The 20,929-nt window shown below is 41.0% G+C and overlaps 1 protein-coding gene across 1 annotated transcript in view; it reads left to right on the forward strand.

Annotated features, from left to right (window-relative positions):
- The window catches only part of UMAD1 (UBAP1-MVB12-associated (UMA) domain containing 1), a 215,023-nt gene that overhangs the window by 17,185 nt on the left and 176,909 nt on the right, over positions 1–20,929 (forward strand). Inside the window, exon 2 of the mRNA XM_025872948.2 lies at positions 11,677–11,767. Coding sequence (XP_025728733.1) covers positions 11,686–11,767 — 82 coding nt within the window. The 5' untranslated portion in view covers positions 11,677–11,685. The remainder of the gene's footprint in view (positions 1–11,676; positions 11,768–20,929) is intronic.

A 20,929-nucleotide genomic window follows, 5' to 3' on the forward strand; every position in this document is an offset into this window, starting at 1 on the left:
AATACATGAATAATAAAATAAAATTAAAATTTTTAATTAAAAATAATAATAAAAAATAAAAATAAAAAGGAAGATAGATCCTATTTATCCTAGAGCTGAAGCTTTGCATATTCTGATCTGTAGACTTGGTGCCTGCAAGGGGTTTGTGCTGGTGTTCTGAAGGAGGGGCCTGTTGCTCTTATTCTCAGGTGGACTTGCCCTAGTGGAGATGCACCTGCAAGGCACAAGGGGGCGGGGCTTGATGTAAGTAGCTTCGTTCTCCACTAGGTGGTGCTGTTTTGCTCCCTGAAGTTTTTCAGCACTGATGGGCCAGGTGGAAATGGCGTTGCCCTGCTCTCTCCTCCTGGGATGGGGAGCTGGCACCTGCCAGCCTTCAGGAAGCCCTCACAGAAGAGCACACAATCACCTCTGCTGTGTCCCTGGCCTCTGTTAGATCCCTGTCTTCACCCTGCCTGCCTCTGAGCTGTCTGCCTGCCAGCTGGTATGGCACTCCCGTGTTTTATCTCAGGCACAGGCTGGGTTCCAAAATTCAAAATTTTAGAGATCCCCATGGGCGGGATCCACGCTGATCTCCTGGCGGAGGGTCTGGCTGAGCTGCAGCTGTCCAGAGGCTCGTCCCAGAAATCAGAGGTGCGACCACACAGTGGCTTAGAGTTCATGGCAAGGCATAGCAGAAAGCCTGCCAAGACTCACTGCTTTAGCCAATGCCTCTGTTCCTATGCTAGCCAATGGGGCAGCTCATTGGCTCCCTCTGGGTCCTTTGCCCCTGGAGAGGTCACAGCAACCCCTCTCCCAAATGTACTCCAAGCAGGGAAACTGGCTTTCCACATTAGACCCAGGGGATCCTCAGACCTCACTGCCCACTCCAGGGTCTCTGCCTTCCTTCCCCACTGGAGCACTGCTAAGACCCAGGCATGACCCTGGTGATGTTGCCAACCTCTGAAACTTCACACTTTGTGATCTCTGAAACTTCACACCCTGCACTTCCCTATTAATAAGAACTTGATGCTCCACTCTTCTCCTTTTCTCGGTCAGTGGTTTTAGGGAAGAGTTTTTCTTGTGCAGTTCTCTGTGCGCCCATTCCCACTCTTTCTTTCTCTCTCACTCCTCTCTCTGCAATCAGGACTCCCTCCCCAATGCAGCACCCGCATCTCTTCTCTCTCCCAAATCAACTCTCTGCAGTTCCTACCTTCCACGATGTGGCGGTTTTTTATTTGTGTGTTTTTCAGCTCTAGTTGTGCATTTTCACTCTCTTAGTCCTCTGATCGATTGCTTGGATGTTCAGAATGATTTGATATTTATCTAGCTGTGTTCCAGGGAGGAGGTAAGCCTAGGGTCTCCCTACTCCTCTGCCATCTTAACTCCTCTGAGATTTTGCCTTCCTAAATTAGTAGAGTCAGGGGAGACATTATTATTATGCTGTTCTTTTTTTTTTTTTTTTATGAATAAGGGACAGGAGAGGGAAAAGCAGCCAGTTGTTATCACTGCCAGGATACCAGTCTTGATTCTGAAAATAATAGGATAGCTAATTAAAAGGAAAACAAACCAACAAAAATCCCCAAATCCAACAATAACAATAAAACTACATAAAACCTCCCTGGTAATTGGGGGTCATATTTATTTACAAAGTAATGGAGGAGAGTAAAATTGCATGAGGTCCATTTTACTCTTAGTGAGATTGTCTGTATGCAATGATGTAAAAAGGGTACGAGAAGAAGGAATGTTCTGTTCTAAAACTTTCTTGGACCAGCTTGTGACTTTTCAAGATGACTTTGTCATATGCTTGAAAAGCAATTCCACTAGAGAAAATTCCAGAAAATTAGTAATGTCAGATTATGTAATGCTTCCAAGATAGCAGGATTCTATTATTATAGCGACAGCTAATGATTGCAAACAGCTCCTGGTGGTATGCATCTTACACGCTAATGAGTAGCTGGCAGTTGAGATTATCAGATGAAGCCTTTGTGCTGCTCCCCATGGCAAGTAAAGCCAACTGTTAAAAGTCACCAAGTTGTGGTGATAAACTAGAAACACTGCCCACCCCTGCAACCCAGATCAAGAAAAAAAAAAAAAAAAAACGTACAAAATGAAGAAAAAAAGTTCCAACATGGCCCCCGTGTGAAATCTTCACTGTGAAGTTCTCTGGAGCTCTTTGCACTCTTCCAGAATCCTGTCTAGCCTGGTGCTATGTAATTATGAATTTGTAGCTCAAGATCTTCCAACTTTCTAAGTACTTTAGATACTCTGTTTAGGCTGAAAATCATACCTGTTTAACTTATCAGTTTGCTAAAAGCAACTATATTCGTCACGTGAGGGAAGTGAGTTTTATTAAATCATATCACTTCAATATTTTTTATAAGGATTTTATTTATTTATTTGACAGAGAGAGCACAAGCAGAGGGAGCAGAAGGAGAGGGAGAAGCAGGCTTCCCATTGAGCAGGGAGCCCAATGCGGGACTCGATCCCAGGACCTGGGATCATGACCTGAGCCGAAGGCAGACACTTACCGACTGAGCCACCCAGGCACCCCTTTATCACTTCAACTTATAATGGCTGTTATATATGCGCATGTTGTCACTTTGCAGTTAGGTGACAAGTGAAAAGCTTAAAAGTGTTACATTAAAGGACAGGCTCTCCTCAAAGTGAGGTTGCCATCACCACTTTGTATTCATCTGGGTGTGTTGTAAAAACTGAGCTGGTGTGTTCTGAGGACATCTCCGAGCTGCTCCAGACCAGCGGAAATGGAATGGAAATACTTGTTCAAGGAAAAAAAAGAGCAATGTAAAATTTCCTACTGTTAGAAAAGAACTTATTCTTGTGTTTTTAAAATGGTTGATGGTGGATATTAAAATGCTCTGGTGTTTAGATTCCATTGGAGAAGTTTAAAAGAATGTTAAAACAGTTTTATTTCAACATTTGAATATTTATAATATGCTAGAAACTACATCCTTTATAATTTTCAGTGGAAAGTTTTAGATGTTACCTTAAAAATGCAAGGGGGTGCATAATGTCTCACAATCCTTTTACGGGTTATGTGAGCACTGCAGTATGATTAGTGGCTTTGAAACTTTTTGCCTGCAACCCAAACTAAGAGATAAGTTTCATATCATGACCTTAGCATCCAAAGCAAAAGTTCATAAACCATTATTTGCCATACATGATACTCTCTGATAATCTTTTTCCTCCCTTTCCCTTTCTTCTTTTTTTTTTCTCTTATTTCATTCTATTTAAAAATGTGGTCATGACCCACTAAATTGAGTTTACTTCTGCTAAACGGTTGGGACCTGCAGTTTGGAAAACAGCTATAGATCCAAGATTCAGTTCTTTGTTTTTGTTTTTTTTTAAAGATTTTATTTATTTATTTGAGAGAGAGAGAATGAGAGATAGAGAGCACAAGAGGGAAGAGGGTCAGAGGGAGAAGCAGACTCCCTGCCGAGCAGGGAGCCCGATGGGGGACTCGATCCCGGGACTCCAGGATCATGACCTGAGCCGAAGGCAGTCGCTTAACCAACTGAGCCACCCAGGCGCCCTCAGTTCTTTGTTTTTGTTTGTTTGTTTCCTGAGTGTTTTGGAGGGGGAGGGGTTGGTCTGAGCATAAAATCAGAGGTGGAAATGCAATTATTTTATAATTTTTTAAAAATATTTTATTATTTGACCGAGAGAGACACAGCGAGAGACGGAACACAAGCAGGGAGAGTGGGAGAGGGAGAAGCAGACTTCTCCCCGAGCAGGGAGCCTGATGCGGGGCTTGATCCCAGGATCCCGGGATCATGACCTGAGCCGAAAGCAGACGCTTAACGACTTGAGCCACCCAGGCGCCCTGGAAATAAAATTTATGTTAATCCTTCAGTTCAATTAATTGGCTTTCAGACTTCCTGGGAGCTTGTCTGTGACATCAAGGTCTTTCCTTGTCCCCCACTTGCTTATCCTCTCAGATACCCATACCTTTCCCTCATTACACCAGTATCACAAACCTTCAAAAATAAAAAACCTATCTAGGATGGCAAAACAGAGGAAAACCTTTGGGTAATCCTAATTAGTAGTCCAAAGTTAATGGATAAATTTTAAAAGGGGTTAAAATCATCTCTGTCATACAAATGTAAAAATCTGTCAAAGACTACTGAACTCTGAGAAGGGAACTTGTAAGATATAACTGGTTCAAAAGAGAACTCAGAGTATCACCCCACATTTATAGTCAAAGAAGGAAATGTTGAATTTATAAATGGAGGCAAAACTGGTCACTGTCCCACAGAGCAGTAATTAATGCGTTTTACCAGATACATTTCTGTGGATAGGAATTATTGGCATGATATCCATTTTCTACAAGTTACCTCCTACAGAGTGGTGATATAACCTAGTCAGAGATAAACAAAAGTTGCCATAACCCAGATGAATAAGCTAGCCAGAAGATGCACTAAATTTCAAAGCCTTTCACAATTTTTCTTTATGCTCACTAAATTGAAGCTGTTACACACAGTCCTGGCCTAGGTTTAACATTTTACACCTGAAGGCCACATCCAGTTTGTGGAGAGTTTATTCAGTCTGTGAAGTATCTTTTAAATATTTTCAGTTTGTTACTATCATCAAAAAACTAGCTTTTTTTCCAAAATAATTCGATTTCCACTTTGTCTTGAAAAATCAGAGTTGGTGACACTGGGCCCACATTCCTTCATGAAACTATGATCAGAAACACCAAAGGTGCCTTCTGTTGTTTTGTTTTGTTTTGTTTTGTTTTTTAAATAGAAAAACGGGAATACTACAAAAGAACTCTACAGTGAATATAAACTGGACACGCATCCTGCTATTGACAGCTATTAGGTTTGGTGTATATTTTTCTGTATTTTTGTTTTCTAAGTATAAACATGCTTATCCCCCCCCCACCCCTTCACACACAAAAAATAGAAATTCCTTTTATAATTAGAAAGGCTGCTAGTTTTTTTTAAAGAAACAAATAAATTAGGAAAACTACAGAAAGAATAAAATAGTATAAAACAAATACAGTAAAAAGACGTACTGTAAGGAATATACAAAAAAGATGTTAAAACAGATGATTAAAGAATTATAAGTAAATCATATCAGCTAAAATGATTTATTTAAAAAATATTTGAGGAAAAATAAATCACTTTAGCTGGAAGATTCTCTAAGGGGGCTGAGCCAGCAGGAGCAGCAGTAGAGGGCCCCAGGCTCCTGGGCCCACTCACAGGCCTTAAAATGGGCCCTTCAATCTGAGGCAGCTTTGGACGGTCAGGCCGCATTCCACCGAGCTTTCTAGATGCTTTGGGATCGTCTTCATGGAGGAGAGATGAGCTAACCACAGCTTCAGCCTGGTCCCGTTTGTGTTTGTTGTTGTTACTGTTTTTATTGTTGGTTTTAGCTTGGCCATAACAGTGAGTGCAAATCTGAGTCCAGGGTTTCCTAGCTCAAAACCATCAAAAGCTCTCTTTCACTGGTTCTGAATCAAGCCCTCACAGGCCTTGTTTTGGTGAAGGGCTCCTCCTCGCGGCTCCCTGAGTATGTGTCTCCCTCCCTTCTGCCCTCCCTCCCTCCCTTTCTGGAGGTGCCTGTGGGAGACGGGACTCCCCTTCACTCCTTCTTTCTCACAGGAGGCTGGCTTCACGCATACTTAGCTGCTTGGCATTTGAATTTACCACCCCTGGGTTATGCTGAAGAGGTCAGTTGTTTCTGCAGTTTTGAAACGTGAAACAGTATAGTCGAGTTAACATTTAAGTCCTAATAAGACAGCCAAGTATGTTTTTGGAAAATATTGAAGAAAAGGGAGTGTACACATCACTTTGGTGGTAATTAAGGGGATGTATTTTCATAGTATAATTTGAGATCTTAGAGATCATGACCTCAGTCCTTGAACTTTTACATTTTCCATTTGAAATACCATTGATGTTCATGATTTCAGCTACCACTTAGGTGCTAACAACTCCTTTTCTCTGGGGCACTGGTTCCTATTTTTCTAACTGCATTTTACATATTTACATTTGGACAAGTCACATTTCCTTTACATCTAGCTTGTTTGAAACAGAATTCATTATAATTCCTCTGTGGAAATGAACTTTTCTTATTCATAATATCACAATATCACATTCTTCTTTCAGGCTTGAACTCTTGTTCAGGCTTGAACGCCTTGTAGTTTCCATCTGCATTTTGTAGAGCTGAGAGTCACTGGGTCTTACTCCGTATTTCTGCACATCTCTTCTTTTTTCATTCAAACATCTCCCATCTTCATCCATTCCCTTTTTGCTGCAGCTCTCTAACTTCTTGATTCGATGCTCTCAGTCAGCCTCTCCAGCATATTATTTTAAACTTAATCTTTCTGAAACACGTCTTCCCTCAAGATCCTGCAGTAACATTAAACAGATCCTGATCTGCTACTGTGGATATGCTAACATACTCTTGACTCTTCAGCCCTTTCAATAATTTGTCTCCACCTTTCTTTTGCAGTCTTTATTTCTGCTGCTTATGTGCATGCCTCTGTTGAGATTAATCCCTTTGCTGTCCTCTAAGCGCACTGTACTCTTTGTTCATAGTGACCCTTCTTACAGGAAAGGCCTTCCTCCTTGCTTTTGTCTGTACCTTACCCAGCAGATGACGTTGAACTCAAGGCTACCTATCTGTGAAGTTCACATGACACTGCTTTGCTCTTACGACAGACTTACCTTAGTACCTGTTGTCGCTAACTGAAACAAGTCTGAAGAGGATTTTCCACTTTTATGATAAAAAGGCAAAAAGTAAAAATAGGGCTCAGTGTTTGCAGCAAGCTATTATAGAGGCAGTGTGCATCCTAAGCAACGAGAGGGACCCTGCCAGGCACCTTCCCTGGGAACTGCACTCAGCATCTCCACATCAAACTGCCATAGGTCTCCACTGTGTCCCCGAGCATCTGTGCTTTATCTGGATTTATTTTGTGTATCCCTTAGCAAGATGTGTCCTAGGGTACCTGAAAAGCTGAAGAGAAGTTATTTTGGGGGTCTGGGAATGTTCAAAAATTTTTCCATACAAATTAATGATGATTGCTTTTTCATTTTATGCCATTTGGGCTTAGAAAAAGCTTTTACAGAAGTGCTCTACGTTCAGATAGCAGGGGAAACTTGTATGTTATTACAGTTAAGTGGCCGCTGTTGATCAATCACAGATAGGAATTGCAGTGTATGTGCATTTTACATTACCTAGTAGTCTATTGAAATTGAAAGAAGATAAATTGAGAAAACCAGGTTGCCTTAATCCTTTTGTCATGGGTAATATTACTTAATAGGTAAGCCTTAGAATAATAGGGAAAAATAAATATATTACTTGCCCTACTCTGGGCCCTTTCAGAGCAATAGGATCTGCCCTGTCTAGCGATCAAGCTAGCCCTTTTATATGCCTTCTCTGCATACCATTAAAAGTGAAGACACTGTCCTTTTATTTTTCAGTTTTGTGTGGATACACAGAGAAAAGAAGCATTTTGTCTTTTATACAAAGACTGTATCTGTAACACACACACAGAGGTTTAAGAGATTTGAGACAATTTTCCGAATCATGTGAACTAAACATTTATATGACATCTAGGATATTGTGCTAATAACGAATTTTTAAAATAGCTCTGTTGAGTTATTATCAACATACAATAAATTGCACATATTGAAAGTGTATCTTTTGATGAGTTTTGAGATATATTTATGCCCCTGAAACCATCCCCCACAATCACTATTCATCAGCCCCAGAGTTTCCTTGTGCTTCTTTGTAATCCCTCCTTCCTCCACCCCCCCCTTCCCCATTCCCCAGACAACCACTGATCTGCTTTCTGTCATTATACATTAGTTTGCATTTTCTGGAAGTTCATATAAATGGAATCATACAGTATGAACTCTTTTTTGTCTGGCTTCTTTCACTTAGCTTAATTCTATTGAGATTCATGCATGTTGTAGCAGATCTTGGGACTTCATTCCATTTTCCTGCTAAATAGTATTATGGATATGCCAGAGTGTATCCATTTACCTGGTTTGGGACATTTGGGTTGTTTCCAGTTTGGGCTATTACTAAAAAAGCTGGATGACATTTGTGTACAAGTGTGGACATACGCTCTCAGTTCTCTTAGGTAAATACCTGAAGGAGAAGGTCTGGGTCATATGGTAGATGTATGTTTATATTTTCAGGAAGCTGCCAAACTCTTACTCATAGTGGTTGTACTGTGTTACACACCTCCTGCAGTATACAAGACTTACAGTTGTTCCACGTTTTTGCCAACACTTGGCATGGCAAGCCTTTTAAATTTTAAATATTTTAATCGGTATATAGTGGTATCTTGCTGAGATTTTAATTTGCATTTGCCTATTGCTTAAGGATGTTGAACATCTTTTCATGTGATTGTTTGCCATCCACATATCTTCTTTGGTGAAGTGTCTGTTCGTATTTTTTGCCCTGTTTTTTTTTTGAGTTGTTTTCTCATTATTGAGTTTTAAGAAACACAAACTGATGCAGCCTGTGTATAGTTTAAATTTGATATTTTAGGTCATGAAAAATTTAAATGTTTCACTTAATTACTTAAGTTACAAATTCTGTACAAAACACTTGCATTAAAAAGAGAAACCAAGAGTCAGACACTTAACTGATTGAGTCACCCAGGTGCCCCTTGGTCTGGCTTTTATAGCAACATATTTAAACTTTTGGGGCTTGAGACTGACTTAACAGAACCACTTTTATAATTTCCATGTTCATTCTGTTTCTGTTTTGTGGCCAGACATGAAAAAGTACTGGAGGGGCACCTGGGTGGCTCAGTCGGTTAAACGTCTGCCTTCAGCTCAGGTCATGATCCTAGGGTCCTGGGATCAAGCCCCCCCACCAGGCTCCCTGCTCGGCGGGGAGCCTCCTTCTCCCTCTCCCACTCCCCCTGCTTGTGCTCTCTCTCTCTGACAAATAAATAAATAAAACCTTAAAAAAAATATTGGAAATTTGAATACTTCTGTTAGAATGCTTTTCTTTATATGCTAGAAGAGGAACCGCTTTTTAAAGGGCTTCTCTTTCTCTGTGTTCACAAAGCTCCTTGATGTAGCACCCTAATGGCACATGACACAGTGAACTAAGCAAGCTACATGGCCACATCTACCTCCAAGGAGGAAAGAAAACTGCAGTCCTATGTCTCCAGAAGGCAGAGAACCAGTGAACAACCCTAATGATTCCATGGTTCTCATTTGTGGTCACCACATACACAGTTCTCTTCATTGTAGGCAAGATAACTCACCCCTCCCTAAGGGCAGTAATCTAAACTGCGCCATTCGGTCACAGCGTCACACTCGAAGGCCAGTATCTCTCCATCAGGCCCAGGTGTGCCATCTCTTGGTCTGGAGACTTCATGAATTAAAATGACCCACCCCCCTGTCCCCTCCCACTCTGGTGGAACTGGGAAACATACTGCCCGAACCACTCTCATTCAGAAACGGGAGGAATGGGAGATAATACAATAGTCATGGAGTGGTAGCAATTCTGAAATGGAATTGAGCAAGCTTTTGGGGGGGCCCCCACCTTGGGTTGGAGGATGTTTATTAATTATGCCCAGATTCTGCTTCCTGGGAGAGGCCCCCAGTCCTTGTTCTCCATGCCCATTGGCTCCACCCTCTTGGAGTTTCCTCCTTTTCTAGTAACTTCCTTGGCTATCACTGAAGCGGGCACTGGAGAATAGGCCCTCTTTGGGGTCTGAGCAATTTCCCTGGCAACTTTCTGTCTCCAGGGTTGTTGTAAATATCCACTAGTCATGGTCCTCCTTTAAGAAGAAAAAAAAAAAGATTTATTTGTTTCAGAACAGGGGGAGAGGGAAAGAGAAAGAATCTCAAGCAGACTCCGCACTGAGTGAGAGCCCGATGCGGGGCTCGATCCGATGACCCTGAGACCATGGCCCAAGCCGACTGCTTAACAGACTGAGCCACTTAAGCACGCTGATCTTCTTTTAATCCAGACTGGTAGTGGTCATTTTGGCCATACAGCTCTCAAACATTTTGTTGGCTTCTTAGCTATTTGATTCCAGTCGGCTTCATGTGTCCATAAGCCAGACCTACAATTTTTGCTAGACATCTCTCAGATTGCCTACATTCCTCACTGCTTTCACCCCACAGGTCCTCGCTCCCTCTTTCCTTATATGAGGGTAACTTTTCTCTGTTAGGCTTCAGCTGAAGACCTAACCTTTTCGTCTGTTTTTCCTGAACCATTTTATCCCAAGTGAGGGGATTGACTACATGCCGCGTTGAACCAGGCTGAGGTTTTAATACCAGGTGTAATGGTTGTATTCTTGATTTGATGCTTACCTGAGGTTGGGTTTTAATCTGCTGTTGTTCCTTCAAAGGCTTTCTCCGTCTTATTTTCAACTGCTTGGGGTTGAGAAGTCAGTTGCCTTTTCCAGTCTTTCAAGTCTTTGAATCTGAGCTCTGTTTTTGTACATTCCTGCCTGTAAGCCAACCAGGTATCTCTTCTGATACCATTTCCTTCTCGCACACGCTTCTCTTCATCTTACTCAGTTATTCTTCGCATCTCACTCTGTCTTCTCATCTTTTGCATTTGCTTTTGCATCTAATCTCATTTTTCACCAGTTCCATATGGGCTGTGTCTCCTTGTCCTCTGCTGAGGATGCCAAACTATTTCCAGACCTTTCCTTTAGACCACTCACTGTATCTTGTAAGTGTTTTCTTTGAGGATTTCAGAGGCTGCTCCTTTTCCTTTACTGAACTATTTTCTTGATCACATGCCTTGTGTTATTCTTCTCCAGTTGTATGTTTTCTATCAACAAATAAGCTCCGTTACTGTCCATTCGGGTCCACAGCTCAGGGCAAGTCGACCTCCACAAACCCCAGTACAGTTCTCCGTTTCCAGAAGGCTTTTGCTCAGATAAAATCTTTATTTACCCTCCCTGCTTCATTTTCTGGTGTGGGTGGAATATATGAAACTAAAATGTGGAGCACTTGCCGCCACCAAGACTTACGTTGCTTTGCTTACAGGGACTGTCCTCAGAATGTGGTGTGTCCTCTCTGGTTCCCCCCCAACTTCCTTCCCCATTGTTTTCTAGGAGTTGTTGTCCTCCCTGAATATACAAAGATGGGAGGAGAGAGAGAAAAGTGGGGGGTGTGTGTGTGTGTTGGGGCACACAGTCTTACCAACACAAAGATCTGCATTGATGGGAATTTAAAGTTGGTTGCAATGGATACAGTCAGCCCTGGAGTGTCTGAATCAAGTAACCGACTGTGGAGGATGTTAGAAGTGCCTTCCTTTCTTTTTTTCACGTGGCCTCAGTTTTATGAAGCTTAAGCTGGTTATGGCATGACAAGAAACCTGGACGAGTTTTTGTTTGGTTTGGTTTTTCCTTTCACCAGTCCAGTGTCCAATTTATAGTTAGCAAGATCCTTCCAGATTCTGGTGTTATCTGTTGATTTTAGTTTTATATATATAATTTCCTGCCTGTTCAGAAATTGATAAAGGTTGCACGGTTCAAGGCACACATGATTTTGAACTGGAAGTCTGTGCCCCTTAATATCTGGGTTTGTCTTCTGACACTTGGAGAGGGCTTATGTTCTTAAGTCTGGTAATAGAATTCTTAAAAGTAATTATTGTGATATCTCTATGTTTGGCTTTTTACTAAAAAGGGTAAGACTTTTTTACATTTTCATCTGAACTTGACATTATATAGTGTTTCTGTTTCAGACAGCAGCAATGTTTCCCTTCTTCAGAAAATCTCCGGAATCTAAAAAGCCCTCTGCACCAGATACAGAAGCAGATGGATTTGTCCTTTTAGGTGAGTCTTTTTAAGAAACAAAATCATAATTGGTTGAATAATTTTTCCTTTAAAAGATTACTTGGAAATTATGTGATTGATTTTTTAAAAATTATTTCCTACTAATTCCAGAATTCATTTATGTATGTGAAATCTATAAAAATAAAGGTCATTAATCACTTAGATTATTATCATCAAGTCATACACTTCTTATATATTACCTTGGCTGTATCCTTCAAATTAAATGTATAAAATCATCCCCCTTTTTTTTTTCTACATAAGCTGGTGAACCTTTTTAATTGTGAAAAACCAGAAGTCTTGAAGGATCCTTGGTAGATCAAGTTCTGCTTTATAAACAGCACCAGACCTTGCTTCTTAAATTAGCATCTGAAATTAAATTAGGCATCCAATAAATAATTTGCTGAATTAAGTATACTTTTTAAATATGTTAAATTGTCTCCTACATGTTTGTTAAGACTCGTTTATTTTCTATTATAAAATTGATTGATACCTGCAGTTATTACGATTTTGGTGGCTTTAAAAAAAATTTCTTTCAAACAAATACAATGCTCTTTCCAAGGGGAATTCTGAAAAATAACATTTCCTTCATGTCACTGTGTCTTTCCCCCCAAGGAAGAGATTTACAGTTTTTGTATAGTTCGTCCCAGAAATTCTCTCCCCAGAGGATGGTGAGCCAAAGCCTAACATTCCCACGTAGCACGCACCCTCTTCCACTCTGGACTTCCTCCTGCCCAACTCAGCTCCTTCCCTGACAGGATGTGCATAAATTCATAGGGTATTTGCTCCCTGGGATGTTTCTCAGGTGTCCCCCTTTCCAGATTCCAGTTTCCTACCTCTTACAGTCTTCAGTCTTGGCCCAGTCAGACTGGGGTCCCCTTGTATTGGCAAATGCTCTATATGTCTTGAAAAGTGGAGGATGGCTCCTTGGATTTGAGGGTGATCCTGAATTTTCAGTTTAGGTCCTCTCAGAGCCAGGGTTCCTGCCAGTCCTCTTTCCCCGCACTTTCAGAAGGGTAGGTGGCTGGGTGTCTGCCTCTTCAGCATTCTCTTTAGGATCTGGTCTCTCACAGAAAGGACACAAAGGTTTCACCCATCTGGCCCTCTTCCATTGCTAGGCCTTAACCTCTGGGAGACAGATTAGAGTTTTTCTTGTGGCTAAATGTTACCTTAGAATATCCCATCTTTTCCACAGTCGAGTTCTGGCAGGCCAGAATATGTAGTGCTGGCAGATGCCCTTTCTCTTCTGGCACTTTCTGTGAATCTGCCTCATTTGTCCTGGGACAGGGACAATAGCTCGGGTGGGCAGAGCTGTTTTCTCTCTGCCCAGATCCTCTACACCTGAGGCAAAAATTGTGAGGCATTGTTTGACCAGGGCCAGTGGTTTTGCCTGGGGAACTTTCTGACGAGCATAAACTGGGGTTCCATGCACACGCCTGCTTATCTGGCCCTTCTTACCACTCAGGAATTTGTGCCGTGGCTTCCAGGTCAGAACTGGCTCCCTCAGTCCCAACTTCTGTTCCTTGAAAGTTGCCAGTGTTGCTTCCCTCGTACCTCCTGAATTAGCCTCACTAACTGAACCTCAGGGATGCCTCTGGTCTCTTCTTTAGGCCTTTCGCAAGAAATTCATCTCTCAAAATTTGCTTCAACCAAGCCTGGTGTTCCAAACTCTGTTCTGTGTTTCTCTGTGGTCTCAACACATATGTAGAGAACTTTGCTGCTTTTTGTTTCGTGATCCAAAATCAACATTACTGTTTTTGTACTCAAATAGCCATCTAAAGGATGTTGAGATTCGTGCATAGACATCTTTGAGAGCACATGCAGCTTCTAATGCTGGGCCTCAGAAACTCTTTGTACATCTTCACCTCTCTGGCTCGCTGGGCTGCCATTTGGCAGCACTTCAGGGGTAAGTTTTAACCACAGCTGAAAACACTCAAGCTGCTGCTCTTTCAGAAATCTCCTCCAGTGTCTGGTGGCTCGAAACATGTAGAATCTTCACTCTAGCTAGCTAGACCAATAGGGGCCCGGTTTCCAGGCTATTCTACCTCAGCAGGTGAAGCTTATTTACTGTGGACCTTTCCTCTTCTAGAAAAGACTCTGGTTTAAGAAGTGGTCTTTAGGGGCGCCTGGGTGGCTCAGTCGTTGGGTGTCTGCCTTCTGCTCAGGTCATGATCCCAGGATCCTGGGATCGAGCCCCGCATCGGGCTCCCTGCTCCACGGGAAGCCTGCTTCCCCTTCTCCCACTCTCCCTGCTTGTGTTCCCTCTCTGGCTGTCTCTCTCTGTCAAATAAATAAATAAAATCTTAAAAAAAAAAAAAAGAAGAGAAAGAAGTGGTCTTTAGCTGAGCCTCAGAAGACACAGAAACGTTCAGATTTGCTAATTCCTGAGGAAACTTCCAGCACTTCATTACTCTCATCTGCTCTCGTGTTCCAGCTGTGCCATCGGCTATACCTAAGCCCTAAGGGTACGCTTTCCCGAAAGCCGACATGCTGTGCTGTAAGGGCATTTTCCCAGGACCGTCTCGGACAGAGTCGGGTAGGTGCTGTCCCTGCCCGGTACCTCCCCTGCAGCAGTGGTGTCCCCGGCAGTCATGGTGACACTTCTGTCGTCATTCCACCGCAGCGATGTAATTTGAAATGCAGCTGGTGGCCCTCCCTGTTTCAGATGATCCAAGCCAGATGACAAGTCCCCTAGATGTCTGCTGAGGCTCCTTGGTCCTTCAGCTTCCATGAGTGTTGAAGCTTGTCTCTGTTTAGCCCTGTTGCCCTCCAGGTACAAAGTTCTACCCCTTCACCACTTTCCATGAAAAATCCTCGCATCTTCCTACTGTCCTGTGAGCTTACTCTCCTGAAGTTGTGGTGCCACCAGCCAGCATCAGCGTCAGCTCTCTCTTCCTGTGTCTTCCCTCTTTCATCGACCACACCACCTCCCTTCTTCCTCAGGCATACTTCAGAGGCGCTACCGTGAAGCGCAGGTAAGAATCCTGACTCGAGCCAGGCCCATCAGCTCCGTATCCCAGCGCTCCAACTTGCCAGAGTCTCTGTTAGAGGGAAAGCAGAACTTCTCGCTGCGCTTAGGGTCTCTGCCTGGGCCTGAGAAGTACATACACATAGGACGCGTTAACGGGAGAGAAGCGTGCAGGTTTTCACACGTACACGGGAGCCCCCCTAGGAAAATGAAGACCAAAGAAGTGGCAAAACCTACGTGCTTATATACCAGGTTGAACAAAGAGGCCACTGTGGAAGAGTAAAGAATGTGGGGAGACTAAAGGAAGATAAGAGTTATTTTAGCAGGATCTATTTGTACGGAGTTCTGTTGGCCTCAGTTCTCTACCTCTGCTGATAAGAGTGTTTCTTTCCTCCTGGCATCTTCTATACGGGGCTTTTTCTCCTGCTTTCAGGAAGGAAAGGGAAGGTCAGAGAACCCTTTTTTGCACCTGCTGTTTTTCAAAAGCCTTTAGCTCAAAATAATCCTTATGCCAAAGTGGCATATTTGGGGGTGGTATATTTGCCACTCCTCACCATTTTGGGCAAGGTATATAACCTCCGGGGGGTGGGAGGGCATTTAGCAATAGGACCAACCGCATAGGGTTATTGAGAGGATTAAGTGGGTTACCGTGTGTAAGATGCTCAGAACAGTGGCAGTATTATGTCCACATATAGGTGAGGACTTAACTTTTCTGAGTTGCTCCAGCTAACATATAGCAGATCTAGAAGTAGTCCAGGCAATCTGACTTTGGAGCCTAATCCTCTTAACCACTAAGCTACCCATCTTTTTTTTTTTTTTTTTAACATCATAATATCATTTTAAATTTTTAGGACATTAGTGACATTTTAAGCTCTTTAAACATTTTTTATATTGTGTTCCTTACTGTTCTGAAGAGAAAGTGTGGTGTTTGTTTTCATTTTTTAAATGAAAGAGTGTTGTTGTTCATAAAGTTGGGCTCTAATTTTGGCTACCTCAAACTTTTCAGTATGTAATATGTAGTGTATAATATTCTAAATATTTTTAAATATTGCAGACAACTGCAATCTCCTTAATGAGGTTGAGGTTGGAAGATGGTATACATTATTTAGTTAGTAAAAAATGCATCAACAGTTAGGGACTTAATTGATTTGACTGGTAAAAGTCAGGACAGATTATTAGGAATATGGTAGGCTGTCTTAAAAAATGGTTTTTAAAATGGTAACATCTTTTTTTAAAGCTGACTTGTTCTGCTAAGTTCTTTTCTTATCATGTGATAACATACTGACAAGTGATACATACTTTAGTCTCAGTGCACACTGTGTAAAATATTTTGGAAAATGCCAAATAGGTCAAATGGTAGATATTGAAATGCTCTTATTAACATGCCCCATACTTGCACACGTATATTTTGGTTATCATATAGCCACATAACTTTCTTTGTCCTCACGTGCAGTAAATACATTGCAGGAAAATAAACATATATGGTGGGTTTTGTTGTGTTTTGGAAGTGATACAACCAAGTGAAGACTTAGAAACACAATTATATTTATGACAACAACTTCCTCTCAATAACAGTTTCTACAGAATTTGTTAGATTATCATTGTATGTGGTCTTCATAACCTGTTCTAAAATGGTCAGAGTAAATTATGTTGTGAAAAATATAAATTATCTCTTTTTTCCCACTCGAGAGTGCCTTTTACCCTAGGCAAGCCTTCCTGCTTAACACAAACAGGTTTTAGGTCACAAAGATTAGATGGCATTGCTAGGTTGCTGAAGTCAACACCCTGAGACTTGAAATTCAGGGTTCAGGCAGAGCCTAGGCACTGTGTTGATAATAGGAATATCTGGGCTGTTGGTATATAATTAGCTCACTTTTGGACAGAAAGCTTTTTCCCTGTTAAGGTTTCCAAAGCTTTTAGCCTTTGTGAAATGTCGAGTGTGCTGAATTAAGGATAAGGGGGAAAAGAGCCTCATAGAAAAACATCCTTTCCCTTGTAACCAGTTCCTATTCACATAAGAAGGTACTAGCTATTCTTTCATTCAGTAATGAAGTTGAAGTAATCCTCCAGGGTACTCATTTTACACAAAAACAAATTGCAGTTTTCATTTGCATCACTGGGTGGCGATTTTTCTTAGTTTTATGCTACTGTTTAAAACCCCAGCGAGCATGGTACTATTTGTAATTACCAGGGTTTTCTTGTGTTATGACATGTTTAATTGTACTTTTAAGTCATTATCTTTAAGTTGATTACAAATTTACTACTGTAGTGTGCAACCTCATAGTTATTTTAAATTAAGGAAAAGGGTATCTGTAGCCTAGATGTTGGCATATAATTCCTTCCAAAACTAAGACAAAGGCATGAATTAGCTTATTATGTTATGGCAAAAAGAAGGAAAAATAACAGCAACAAGAAAACCCCAGAGAATATAAGATGAAAAGGAATAATTTAGATTGCTGTTGTTGTGTTTGCTGACATTGTTGACCAGATACCGAATAGAACTTTGGAGCAGGCAGAATGAAATCGAGCAAGGCCTGCCCCAGAGATGGAAGGGCTTGGGTTACGGTCAAACTGACATTCATCATGGCTTTCAGAATTTGCAGGTGCTTCTTCTTCTTCTTCTTTTTCTAAGATTTTATTTATTTATTTGACAGAGAGAGAGAGAGAGCACAAGCAGGGGGAGTGGCAGGCAGAGGGAGAAGCAGACTCCCTGCTGAGCAGGGAGCCCCATGCGGGGCTCTATCCCAGGACCCTGGGATCATGACCTGAGCCGAAGGCAGGTGCTTAACCGACTGAGCCACCCAGGCACCCCTTTGCAGGTGCTTCTTAAAGTAGGGCATGAGGACCCATGGTTTCCATTAAGCTAATTATTTTGTAAAACTGAATCGAGAATCAGAGGTTAGTAATTCAGTAGCTTGGATTTCATCTTTGAAGTATTGATATTGAAATATGTAACTCACTCTCACCTTGCATTTTCCAGTTGAAATGATAGGTCAGATTTTGAAATGTAATGGGTTATTTTTAAGATTGACTCCTACTGAATTCCTCATCCTCAGAATCATTCAAACCATGTATACACACTCAAGTTAAACTATTCCATTTTTATATGGAATTTTTGGGTAATCTCATCGTCTCTGTGCTCCTTCCTTTATTTAAAAGTGGAAATTTAGCTGTGTGCGAGACAAATTTACATTCCAGGAGATGAGGGACAGTAAGTCACTTTGATTCTCTCTAGGACTGAAGGCTTTAATTAAAACAACAAAGATAAAGACTAAACAGATTTTTAGCATGTGCTTCCTATTTTTACTCCCTGTTCTTACAACAGAAATATACCAAATTTTTTTTTTAAAAAGTGGAGTGTTGATGGATTAAAAAAGCAACTGACCCTATTAATAGCTCTTTACCCATGTATTGTGATACCCAGAAAAACTCAAATTACAATTACTTTGCTTGGCAATCTGTATTTTTACTCTGACCTTTCAATTCTAAAGCAAGCATGCCAGGATTTTTAAACTTACTTCATTATGCACTTGTTTATTTTCCCATTATGGATAGAATTAACAGAACTTTGACATCTGTTGGCTCCTAATTCTGGTTGACCTGTTCACCTAGTGACACTTTAGAGTTGGAAGTGTTCAGGCAAGGGTGTCCTGTGTGGGGTGTACCGTGGTCTGCCTTATCTCCTTGACTGTGTAGATTAGAAGGAACGTCATGGGGCAGAGGAGAGGTGTGGACCACACTGAGAAACAGAAGTGAGCCCTCTGTTTCATACAATTAATTGTGAGCAAGTCATTCATTCACACTGGGGCTCAGTGATGTCAGTCGGATGATCTGTCTCTCTTCCTCCCTGGTTCTAACCCTCCTGTGCATTAGGGAGCGCTCTGAAAAGAAACTGGTGCTGGGGCCTCCAGAATCCCTACATTCTGGTTAGACAGGCCTGGGGTTTGGCCCAGACAGGAGTATTTTTTTTTTTTTTTCAACGTTCTCCAGACAGTTCTAGTGTGCATACAGGGCTGAGAACCACTGCTCTTCATTCTCTGTAATTTAGTGATCATACACTTTGAAAAGGACCTCATAAAAATATAGACTTATGGTTTCTCTTCCACTGTAGCTGAGCCATAAACAAATAAACAAAAAGCAAATAAAACCACAACATTTCTAGGTTAAACACATTTCCTTTCAAATATTAAATAGGCAAAGAAGCAAAAAGCTTCAAGTTTCTTCAAGTAATATATTTGGAACCTTAAGTATTTTTTTTAATCAGTGGAGCGATTGAGAAGCATTTTATTAACCTAATTATACAGATGTGAATTCCAGGTGGCCTATAACTCTTTTTGTCTTCAACCATAGTACATGTATTTGACGGATTAACACCTGTAAACTTTGCAGAACCACTCCAAGAGACTTTTTCTTTGAACTAAAACCTTCGGGCCGCCATATTTTTGGTGTAGCTATTTGGGGGTCATTGACTGGTTTACCCTGCTGCTGTTTCCAGGGGACGCTTATTTCGTACAACATCAGTAGGGAAACAATTTAAGCACGCACACCATATTCCATAAATGAGTTTCCTCTAGTTTTTCATTAGAGGCTTTCATAATGCTATGTCTTCCACATTTGAGACTATTTAACTGAAAAGTTGTGATGAGTAGCTTTTATATTTGAGCTTAAAAGCTTATTTTTTCTTTCATTCTGTTGAAGAAATAAAGAATGAGGATGACAGTCAAAGTAAAATGTGCACTACAAACATGGTACTTTGTACTGGTAATTCAGGTAGCGTTGGAAGACCTAGGTGTTGGCTTTCTGGTAATCTTAATCTGACAGTATTCTTTCATATTTTAGCGGCTGTCTTACTCAGCATCTATTTTTTTCCCTTTGAATGCAACCAAAGCTTATTATGAAGGGAAAGATTCTTACTAAGAGTAACACATTAATCTTCATAAATGTGAATTTCTGGAAAACATATCTTCTTCGTTCATCATGATAGAATTAGGGTGTTACCTCAGAATAGCATTATCTAATAAACTAAGCCAGAAGAAAAACATCTTAAATTTGTGTAATGGAGTCTTTTTTTTTTTTTTTTTTTTGTAGTGATCACTCTTGAGCACCTCCTCTGTAACAGGTGCTCTGCTCCTTGTTAAAAATGCTGCAGATTCCTGGGCCTGACCCATATCTCATAAAACAGAATCTTTGGAGCTATAGCCTAAGAATCAGAATTTTAAAAAAAGCAATGCATGTGACTTTTCTATGACAAAAGAGACAAGAATATACAATGGGGAAAAGACACAGTCTCTTCAACAAATGGTGCTGGAGAAACTAGACACTACATGCAAAAGAACAAAAGTGGACCACTTTCAATCACCATACACAAAAATGAACTCAGAGTGGATTAAAGACCTAAATGTGAGACCTGAAACTATAAAACTCGTAGAAGAGAACATAGGAAGTAATTTCTCTGACATCAGCTATAGCAACATCTTTCTAGATATGTCTTCCTGAGGCAAGGGACACAAAAGCAAAAATAAACTGTTAGGACTATGCCAAAATAAAAAGATTTTGGACAGCAAAGGAAACCATCGATAAAACAAAAAGACAACCTACTGAATGGGAGAAGATGTTTCCAAATGACATATCTGATAAGGGGTTAATATTCAAAATATACAAAGAACTTATATAACTGAAAACCAAAAAGTCAAATAATCCAATTAAAAAACGGGCAGAGGTCCTGAATAGACATTTTTTTCCAAGAAGACATACAGATGGCCCACAGACACATGAAAAGATGCTCCTACTAATAAGGGAAGTGCAAATCAAATCCACAATGAGATATCACATTACACCTGTCAGAATGGCTAAGATCAAAAAGACAAGAAATAAGTGTTGGCGAATATGTAGAGGAAAAGGGAACACTTGTGCGCTGCTGGTGGGAATGCAAACTGGTGCAGCCACTGTGGGAAACAGTATGGAGGTTCCTCAAAAAATTAAAAATAGAAATACCATATGATCCAATAATTCCACTACTGGGTATTTATCCAAAGAATAGGAAAACATTAATTCAAAGGGATATATGCACCCCAATGTTTATTGCATCATTATTTACAATAGCCAAATTATGGAAGCAGCCTGTGTGCATTGATAAAGAAGATGTGGGCATACACACACACACACACACACACACACACACACACACACACACACAC

The sequence above is a fragment of the Callorhinus ursinus genome, unplaced genomic scaffold, assembly GCF_003265705.2.
Source record: "Callorhinus ursinus isolate GAN/ISIS: 27379988/994484 unplaced genomic scaffold, GSC_fseal_2.0 scaffold12, whole genome shotgun sequence".
In the NCBI taxonomy this organism is placed as follows: Eukaryota; Metazoa; Chordata; class Mammalia; order Carnivora; family Otariidae; genus Callorhinus; species Callorhinus ursinus.